Source organism: Triticum aestivum, chromosome 5B (genome assembly GCF_018294505.1).
Source record: "Triticum aestivum cultivar Chinese Spring chromosome 5B, IWGSC CS RefSeq v2.1, whole genome shotgun sequence".
In the NCBI taxonomy this organism is placed as follows: Eukaryota; Viridiplantae; Streptophyta; class Magnoliopsida; order Poales; family Poaceae; genus Triticum; species Triticum aestivum.
This window is the reverse complement of record NC_057807.1, coordinates 544,268,388-544,278,911: the sequence shown is the minus strand read 5'-3', so window position 1 is coordinate 544,278,911 and position 10,524 is coordinate 544,268,388. Positions and strand designations below refer to the sequence as shown.

The window sequence follows — 10,524 nt, the reverse complement described above, 5'->3', positions numbered from 1 at the left end:
AATAGATGACAAAATAAGAAAAATTTAGAGCCGTCACTTCTTGTCAATTACTATTACACAACCGTATAGAAAACATCAGTGTACATTGTTAAATCAACATGCTAGAGTGATTTAAGCAGTGTCTGGAAACACAAACACAAGGATCTATCTCTACCGGCAACAAATTCAGCCATGTACAGAAATAGTAATAGGTGAGCAGCAACTGAAGGATGTGCGGAAAAAAAACATGGATCCTGAAGATGATTTTGAGTTAAAAGCTTCTGTTGTGGTATAATGGCAAGTCTCAGCCTACTGGTAACAATAACATTCAGGTAAAGCAACGAGAGCAAACTTTTGAGCATTTCGTTGCCACTGAAGGTTTTTTTTCCTCACCTGCAAAGCAACAGTTTTTGTGAACATTGGCCTATGCCGCAGCATTAACTGGCCAGCACCTTCGGGGCAGACAACAGTTTTGCGTCTAGTAACAGTATTCAAGAAGGTGAAACCCCCAGCATCAGATTCTAGATACTTACACGCGACATTAATTCCAGTCACCAAAAGAGAGTGAGCAAAATGCTAGCAAATAGCCAGAGCACCCCGGTTCAGGTTTCTTCATGTTTCAGAATAATAGGGGCTTTTCCTCGCCCGCACAAATGAAACTCTTGGGCTCGTCAAGCTAGCAGCTAATGCACACATCACACTATGGCTGCAGCGGTTTTGTGGTCACATGGACTCGCAAATGGAGTTTGTCCTCAACGAAGAACGGGTTGTTGTCAGCAATGAACTGCGACCAAAGAAACTTGCATCGAACAGCTACCCTGCTATCGGAGTTGATGGTGCGACTAAACATGGTGACAAACTCCAGCGACGGTGTTCTCTTTGCCTCAAACTTATAATCTATTGCCCCCCTTGCTGCCCCCTTGGTATATGTTAGCACTTGTATTCCAAGGTAAAAATATTGGAGCTGCTCCTTCATAGCACAGCATGCCGAGAGATAGAAGACATGGTCCCCGCAGTGGAACGGCAGCGAATTCATTGATCCTGATGGGAAGAGACTGAAGCACTTCTCACGATTTATAGTGAAGTTAATTATACCAGACGGATGATCAACTGCAATGGCGTTGGTGAACATTGCAAAGGCATTGGTCAACATGTGCATTTGTTGCACAACCGGAAGTAAAATATTACTCGAGAACTTCCGTATTTCTTCTGAATTTGGGCACTGATAACAGGTCCACCTAAGCACGAAGTCATAGACAGCTACTTCAGATGCAAACCCAAAGCTATTCCTTCTTAGGATGGCTTCAATCCCAGCACCAGGGATCCTCATCAGTTCATCTTGGGACCTGAAATGACACAATACCATGCGATGCCTTGACATAATGATTTACGGATAACAATGTCCACATGTTTCCTCGAAAAGGAAAATAAATAAATACCTCAATCCAAGGGGGTTCACTTACTCTGTTGACAGGAATTCCTTGTACCGTTCAGCAAGGAATTTCATGACTGCCTCTGTTAGGACAGCTGGCACTGAAATAGAACACGGGAGATTTAGGCACATCACTGCAGACTCTGGGGTCATAGGCAGGTCGATAAGCCGCTCACCACAAAGCTTCATGCAAGAAATGGCCTCAAATTTGTCAGCAGCCATCAAGATGTCAACCAGATGAGTGGGCTCAGTTGTTGGTGTCAACTTTCCCATGTACATGAAGCGTAAAAGCTCCATGAAGGCCTTTTCCTCTGTTCCAAGTAAGAAATGAGAGCAATGAGGCATAAGGATTAATGAAGCGGTTAAAAAAATGTAAAACAGCCGATGACTGCAATCATCTTTTCATGAATTGTGCGGTCGTCAACATCATCTAGAATACCGTCCTCCTTTGGGCCAACATCCAGGAAGTTATACCTAGCGCTGACATGGTGGTTATGGACTGGTGGAGGGCTGCGAGGAGTGCTTATCAGGGGAAGGACGAGAACAAGATCGACTTTCTTTGCATTCTGGTCGTTTGGGCAATTTGGCGGGGGAGAAATCGTCGGGTGTTCGTAAAGATTTTCACCCCGATTGACGTTGTCATAAATCAGATTAAAAACTATACCAATTTCTGGTTTAGCCATTCTCCTTGGCCCCCTATAGCTTGTGTAGTTTTCAGTCAGTGGTGCATGTTTGGGGTGCCGGCTGGTTACCCTCCCAGATCATGTCTATGTCTATACTTTTGGGGTTCTTTCCCTGATTTTTGTTTTCTTCTCCTATAATAGATCACATGGAGTTCTCCTGCATGGTTCGAAAAAAAAGAGTCTAAAACAGTAACAGTTAAATAAAGGAGTACAAAAGAAAAGGGGTGCCTATTTTTATGCCTACATGATTATTTAAGTACAACCATTGACTTTCAATCAATTGGAAACCTGTAATGCACAAGAAAATGTGCATTTGGGGCAAAAGATTGTAAAGGTAATGAGAGCCAATTCATATCAAAGTAGGAAAGTGTTGCAGAAACTCTAAAACAGGCCTCTCTACAGTAATCACTTTTTTATTTCAAAAAAAATCAAAAATCAAAAATACAATCACAATAACAAACTAGAATAATCGGTAAGAAGATGAAGAGTACACGGTACACCTGAGTTACCTGAATCAGCAAGTCTAACTGTTGCCTCTCTCTGACCAGATTCTTTCATGCCATTTGAGAAAAGCTAAGCGTGAAGCTTATCAGAAAGATGAGTCAACTGATTATATAACAAATGCATCTCAGAAGACCGTCAGAATTACCTTGCGAAAGAAACTACTTTTTGCAGCAAGAATCGCCGAGCTCACATATATGGTCTCCACTCGTAAAACTGGTGTACTCATCACAGTACAAAACGAGTCAATATGTTCTCCATCATATTCTGCAAAATACTAAGGTCGGATAAATAATTTATAGAGAAACATGGAAAAAGTAGGGGAGAAGATGCACACAACACAGTTAGCAGACAAAATTTTGTTATTAAAAAATATCTGCTAAAGTACTCCTGGGATTTTATTAGAATTTTGTATAACAAAACTCAAGTAAAAAAACCAAACCACTCTTATATGACCCGTGATTGGTAAATAGTATGTTGCCCGTATAAATTCACAGGCAACCAAGTTGATCAACAGACCAAGCCATTACATTGCCAAGACATACTCCATTTTTTTTACTCTACATATTAGTTTTGTCTTAAGCCAAACTTTGTAAACTTTGACCAAGTATGTAGAAAAAATTTATTAACATCTACAATACCAAATCAAAACCATCAGATTCATCCTTGAATATATTTTGCATCATTGTAAATGGTCATTATGAAGTTTGACTTAGGACAAATCTAATATGTATTCATACTACTTACTCCATCCATTCCAATGAGTAAAGGCACACACACGCTGTCCATAATCCTACTTTGACCATAAATTAGATAAAAAGAACTATATATTTTTGTGGCTTGAAAATCATACCGTTGACCAAAGGAAATGGAGCCGCGCCTCTGCTTCTAGCACATATAAAACTAGTCACATGCAAATTATCCCAAATGGTTCTAAATGTTCTTACCTGCTACATAATGATGCACTGCTCCTCAAATTAGAGGTACTTCTGTGTGCAGTGGATCAGAGAAGATAGTACTACTTGTTGATTGCTTTGTCAGGATAAATCTGATCCATTCACCGGATATGGATATGTATTTGTGTGCTACTTGCCGAAACATGGAAAATCCAAACCTTGATTAATTACCTTGAAGCTAGTACAGACAAATTTTACTACCTAATGAAGAACCAAAACCTAGATTACCTTGGACAAGAGGAACCAACGGGAAAGAGAAGACTCAAACAACAGAACTATTCAACGAGAAGACTAAGAATGAATCTACAAATAGGAGTAGTACAATGGTAATACCGACTATCGACGCAGCCGCGGCGGCCTGGCTGCTGGCTACTGCACGCACCTTTGTCCTCCTCGCGGCGGCGCTTGCGGCCGGACCCAGGCGCGTGGTCGTCGCGGCCGACGACCTCTACCTGCAGCGTCCTGTCGGAGAAAGCCTCCACGTTGAAGACCGTGTCAAAGCCGTAACCGTCGTCCATCTCCGGTTCCGCTCCCGCTCCCGTCGACATCGGTCGCCTCGCGCGCACGTTACCTTAACCCTAGCAGGAGCGGCGGCGGAGGAGTTGGAGGAGAAGGGGACGGATGGAGGCAGCTGTGGGAGCGTGCTGTGCCGATTGGTAAAATGAACAAAAAATTTATTCGGGCGCCATTGATGATGATGTGACCTTTTGCCCCAACTCCAAATCTCGAGAAATTAGATCTTTTCCTCACTTTTTTCTAACTTTGATCATTTGCCCCTCTAAGAATGACGGATGGGGCCGGGGTCACTTGTCATTCAGACAGGCATGGAAAAATCATCAAACCCCAAGTGGGGCAAAAAAATCAAATCCCCCAAATCTCTGACCTTAGGGTGTGTCAACATGCAGTCATCCTCCCTTCTCCTTCCCACGACGCTCCCGCGGCCGCTCGGGAAGGGGAGGGGGGGCAACCCTAGCGCCGCCACCGTCGGTGCCCTCCCTCCTCCTCTCCCTCCTCCCTCACCACCGCCCGGGGGCGCGAGCGGGTGAAGGGGGGGGGGCTTCTCATCTCCCCGCGTGGGGGATTCGGTGCGGGCCGAACGCCTCTGGCCGTATGCGGCGCTTGGCGCTGGGCGCGGCAGCTCGACGCCGGCGCGTGACGGTGATGCGACGGGCGGCACGGTGGTGGTGCGGGTTGGAGGCTGGTGGTGGCAGCGGATGCGTCGTGGCGGCACGCCCAGATCCGCCTCTGGTACCGCGGGTCGCGGGCGACCTGGGTATCGGTCGGCCTTCCCTGCCATGGCTCGTGGGCGGGGGGCGGCATGGCAGCGGGTGGATGCGTACGTCATTGCCCGGCCGGGCCCTTGCGGCTGATCGACGTCGCACGGCGCGGAAGACTCCCCTGGTGGCCATCCATGGACGTGGCGGCAGCGGGCTCTGCTTCTGCCTCCACGGCGACGAGCTTCTGTCGTGGCCTCGCTCCGGGCCGGGCCTATGGCAGGATGGGGCGAAATGGTTGATTCGAGGGGGAGGTCGCTGGTTGGAGGGACGGGGGGCTCCGCAACTGAGCTGCCCATCGCCGGAACCGTGTTGTCGTCGGTCGTGGCTGCGGGCCACTCCTCCCCATCCCCCCTTCCCCATCCTTGTCTGTTATCGGTTTTGCCATTCCTCGATGGTTTGCTGGCAGTCTCGTAGGTCGTTGGGGTGCAGAATGTTTAAAGCCTCGACCTTTGGTGGTTCTCGGGGCGGTCTGGATGCAGGGCAGCGGCTCTGGTGGTAGGAGACGCGTTGATCGTGGGCTGGCCATGCGGCTCGGGTGCGGGCTGGCAGCCATGGTCGCTTGGGCGGCATGGATGCAGGTGGTTGGCGGAGCGAGGTTGCGACGGAGGGGTAGGAGCATCGGGATACACCACTCGCCCAGTCCCGTTACTGGCCGACGGAGGCAGCATCCGCGGATGTCATTCTCCTTCTTGCAGGCTCCGTCATGGTGCTCCCACTGCCTTCGTGTCACTCTGGGAGAAAACGTGATCTTCGGATCATACGATGATGGCTTCCTACGGTCGTGTCCTTCCTGAAGGCATTGTCTTGGAGTCCTCGCTTCGGCTATGTCCGTCTCATCACCCCTTAGTGGATTGCTCATCTTCATGATGGTCTTTGGCTTATCATTAGGGTGCTTAGTCGTTGTTGGGGTGGTGTTTTCAATGCTCAGCACCTTTGTATCTCGCCTTGGGTGTGTGCGTTGAGTGCGGATGTAGCGTGCGTTTGTATCTTCTTGCTCGATGTTGTGGTGATGATGCTTTATATATAAAGCGGGGGAAACCATTTTTCGTCTAAGTCTCTGAGCATGAAAGAAAGAGGGGGAAAACATTTTCTATTATTCTTTCTTTACTCATTCATTCGTGAACTCTTCACGATGACTAATCACTCTTGCTAGCTAGTTCAACAAGAGTTGTGACGCCCACCATCTTCTGTTCCAAGAGGAACTAGGAATAACTGCAGTTCAGAGTCGACCGAAATCACTTTCATGACCTTGTCAGCGATCTCTGTCGCAAACTGAACTCGATACGGAAGTATTTCACGATCTGACCCTTTTAGCAACGCCGAGCTATGTAGCGTTTCTGCCCAGACCCACTGCCAGGGCAAGCACGTGTTGCTCGCTGACATGGCAAGCCAAAAACGCCGAGCTAGCCAGCATTTCTGGAAACATCGGGTCCATGGCGTTTCTGGTCCAGATTTTTTAGGTGGCCGTGGGGCTCTCACTCACCACTCACTCTCTTCTCCCCCACTGGCCTATCCTGAGCTCTTGCCCTTTTCCCCTTTGTGTCCCTCACTTGGCCCCTCTCAAATCCTTGCAAATCGATTGGGTTGGTCCGTGGATCTGGTGTCATTTTCGTTCCTTGAGGCAATCTCCTTCATCTCACAAATTTTTATTGGTTGGATTTGTCTATTTGGCTTGTTCTATTCATGTGGTTCCTAACCTAGTTTTGAACATGGTTCTATAATATGATGTTCTTGAGTATTGTTGTTCCAATAGTGTTGCATTGTGATGTTGGTGAACAAATCTTATTGTTTGGGCTATGCCTAATGTTAAAATTTAGGGTTAGAGTTAGGGTTAGGGTAATTCTTAATTTGGATGAACAATGTACTTATGTTCCCTTTATTTTAGATGGACAAGATTATGAATATTTATTATGTTGACAAAGAGACATTCATGAATGTTAACATTGTTGACATGTATGAGGAAGTGTTGATATTTCTTGAGAGTCCTAGTTATGAAGAGGTTGTGGAAGAAACACAGATAAGATTAAAGTGGGTGGATACAAGTGACCAAGTTGAATTAGTAGCTAGGAAGATATGATGTTGGGTCGGCACAAAAGTGTTGAATGAAGACAATGCCTATCAAGTCCAATTTGCATTGGTTGCATACAAGGAGGTTGTTGCATCCTCGACAGTCAAGTCACTCGAAGTGTTTACAAGTAAGGTGGTCAAGGCTCCTCTCTTTCATGTTGACTTGAACCAAACCTTAGTAGATGATGTGAGCCCAATTAGTAGTGTGACGTATATTGTTGAGCATAAAGTTGAAGTGGAAGCCAATGAGTATCCCCAATATGAGTTTGGTGGTACTGCACCAATCAATAATGATGGTCATGACTCCGACGAAGAGTATGAGAGGCACCACAACATTGTTTGTGACGTAGAGGCTCAAGTAAGGCATAAGGATATGGATCTGGCATATTATTTATCAGCGTGCTTGTGTAGATGACTCGGATGATGAAGGCCCGGTGAATGAGTTGGACGAGGATGGCTTCACTGAGAAAGAAGCAGAGTGGTACACGAAAATCACCGGTAGGGATCACAAAGTTCCCTTGTTTTGTGATGTTAGCCTTGCAGATAAGGCTATAGTCGACGGTGCATGAGCAAGACAATTGAGGCTAAACAGTTCCCGAGTAGTACACCCGATGAGATTTTGATGTCTTACCTAAGGAAAGCTTTGATGTTCGAGCACATGCTAGAATTCAAGATGTGGTTGTGTGAGTGACAACCCACAAGTGTAGGGGATCGCAACAGCTTTTGAGGGTGAAGTACAACCCAAATTTATTGATTTGACACAAGGGGAGCCAAAGAATATTCTTGAGTATTAGCAGTTGAGTTGTCAATTCAACCACACCTGGATAACTTAGTATCTGCAGCAAAGTGTTTAGTAGCAAAAGTGGTATGATAGTAATGGTAACAGTGGCAAGAGAAAAGGTAAATGTTTTGGGGCTTTTATAGTAGTTGTAACAGTAGCAACGGAAAAGTAAATAAGCGAAGGACAATATGTGAAAAGCTCGTAGGCAATGGATCAGTGATGGATAATTATGCCGAATGCGATTCCTCGTGCAATAGTTATAACATAGGGTGATATAGAACTAGCTCCAATTCATCAATGTAATATAGGCATGTATTCCATAAATAGTCATACATGCTTATGGAAAAGAACTTGCATGACATCTTTTGTCCTACCCTCCCGTGGCAGCGGGGTCCTAGTGGAAACTAAGGGATATTAAGGCCTCCTTTTAATAGAGAACCGGACCAAAGCATTAACACATAGTGAATACATGAACTCCTCAAACTACGGTCATCACCGAGAAGTATCTCGATTATTGTCACTTTGGGGTTGTCGGATCATAACACATAATAGGTGACTATAGACTTGCAAGATAGGATCAAGAACACACATATATTCATGAAAACATAATAGGTTCAGATCTGAAATCATGGCACTTTGGCCCTAGTGACAAGCATTAAGCATAGCAAAGTCATAGCAACATCAATCTCAGAACATAGTGGATACTAGGGATCAAACCCTAACAAAACTAACTTGATTACATGGTAAATCTCATCCAACCCATCACTGTCCAGCAAGCCTACGATGAAATTACTCACGCACGGCGGTGAGCATCATGAAATTGGTGATGGAGGATGGTTGATGATGACGACGGTGACGAATCCCCCTCTCCGGAGCCCCGAACGGGCTTGGCGGCGGCTCTGTGTCATAAAACACGATGAAACTTTTTCCTTGATTTTTTTCTCCCCGAGACGATATATATGGAGTTGGAGTTGAGGTCGGAGGAGGTCCGGGGGGCCCACGAGATAGGACGGCGCGCCCTAGGGGGGCGCGCCCCCCTGTCTCGTGGACAGCCCGTGGGCCCCTGGCCTTGATTCTTTCGCCAAAAATTCTTATTAATTCTGAAAAGTGCCTCCGTGGATTTCCAGGACATTCCAAGAACTTCTCTTTTCTACACATAAAACAAACATCATGGTAGTTCTGCTGAAAACAGCGTCAGTCCGGATTAGTTTCATTCAAATCATGCAAGTTAGAGTTCAAAACAAGGGCAAAAGTGTTTGAAAAAGTAGATAAATTGGAGACATATCAACTCCCCCAAGCTTAAACCTTTGCTTGTCTCAAGCAATTCAGTTGATAAACTGAAAGTGATAAAAAAGAACTTTTACAAACTCTGTTTGCTCTTGTTGTTGTAAACATGAAAAGCCAGCATTCAAGTTTCAGCAAATATTACGAACTAACCATACTCACAATAACACATAGGTCTCACAATTACTCATATCAATAGCATAATCAGCTAGCGAGTCATAATAATAAAACTCAGATGACAACACTTTCTCAAAATAATCGTAACATGATATAACAAAATGGTATCTTGCTAGCCCTTTCTGAGACCGCAAAACATAAATGCAGAGCACCTTTAAAGATCAAGGACTGACTAAACATTGTAATTCATGGTAAAAGAGATCCAGTCAAGTCATACCCAATATAAACCAATAATAATAAATGCAAATGACAGTGTGCTCTCCAGCGGGTGCTTTTAATAAGAAGGATGATGACTCGGCATAAAAAATAAATAGATAGGCCCTTCGTAGAGGGAAGCAGGGATTTGTAGAGGTGCCAGAGCTCGATTTTAAAATAGAGATTGAATAACATTTTTAGCGGCATACTTTCACTGTCAACGCAACAACTATGAGATGGCTGTATCTTCCATACTACATGCATTATATGCAGTTCCCAAACAGAATGGTAAAGGTTTATACTCCCCCAACCACCAACAAGCATCAATTCATGGCTTGCTCGAAACAACGAGTGCCTCCAATATACAACAGCCCTGGTGGAGTTTTGTTTAATTATTTTGATTTGCTTTGACCTTTTTGGATCATGGGACTGGGCATCCCAGTTACCGGCCCTTTCTCGTGAATGAGGAGCGGAGTCCACTCCTCGTGAGAATAACCCACCTAGCATGGAAGATATAGGCAACCCTAGTTGTAACATGAGTTGCTCGAGCATACAAAATAGAATTTCATTTGAAGGTTTGGAGTTTGGCACATACAAATTTACTTGGAACAACAGGTAGATACCGCATATAGGAAGGTATAGTGGACTCATATGGAACAACTTTGGGGTTTAAGGAGTTTGGATGCACAAGCAGTATTCCCGCTTAGTACAGGTGAAGGCTAGCAAAAGACTAGGAAGCGACCAACTGAGAGAGCGACAACAGTCGTAATCATGCATTAAAATTAATTCACACGATACAAGCATGAGTAGGATATAATCCACCATGAACATAAATATCATGAAGGCTATGTTGATTTGATTCAACTACATGTGTGAACATGTGCCACGTCGAGTCACTCAATTTACTAGATCGTCGAAGGCGCGCGTTGCCGCGCCCATCTGTTTTGTCAATAGGTTGATAGGAACTTCCATAAATATAAGGTGACAAGAGGTAAACATAATTGAAATATGAACTATTAAAAACTCTAAAATAGGCTTAAAAGAGTTGTTTGGCAAAAGTTTCTTTTGTCTTGAAAGGACAATACTACGTATAACCAAAACGATGATAATACTAAGCTGGACATGTTATACACATTCTAGTTTCATGTACACAATGTATGTATGGCCATTTCTATCTGATGGCTACTTTCAA

The 10,524-nt window shown here is 44.8% G+C and overlaps 1 protein-coding gene across 3 annotated transcripts in view; it reads right to left on the bottom strand.

Annotated features, from left to right (window-relative positions):
- Positions 1 to 449: 449 nt before the first annotated feature.
- The window catches only part of LOC123113076 (BTB/POZ domain-containing protein POB1), a 61,853-nt gene continuing 51,778 nt past the window's right edge, over positions 450 to 10,524 (bottom strand). The window contains exons 1-6 of one of the 3 annotated variants that reach the window (XM_044534203.1): positions 3,934 to 4,271; positions 2,744 to 2,862; positions 2,604 to 2,667; positions 1,588 to 1,722; positions 1,443 to 1,512; positions 450 to 1,325 (exon numbers count right to left, since the gene is read on the bottom strand). In XM_044534203.1, the coding sequence (XP_044390138.1) occupies positions 680 to 1,325; positions 1,443 to 1,512; positions 1,588 to 1,722; positions 2,604 to 2,667; positions 2,744 to 2,862; positions 3,934 to 4,099 (1,200 nt within the window). In that variant the 5' untranslated portion in view covers positions 4,100 to 4,271 and the 3' untranslated portion in view covers positions 450 to 679. Of the gene's footprint in view, positions 1,326 to 1,442; positions 1,723 to 2,603; positions 2,668 to 2,743; positions 2,863 to 3,933; positions 4,278 to 10,524 lie in introns of those variants that run through there. The other 2 variants (XM_044534202.1, XM_044534204.1) reach the window with 2 other exon arrangements.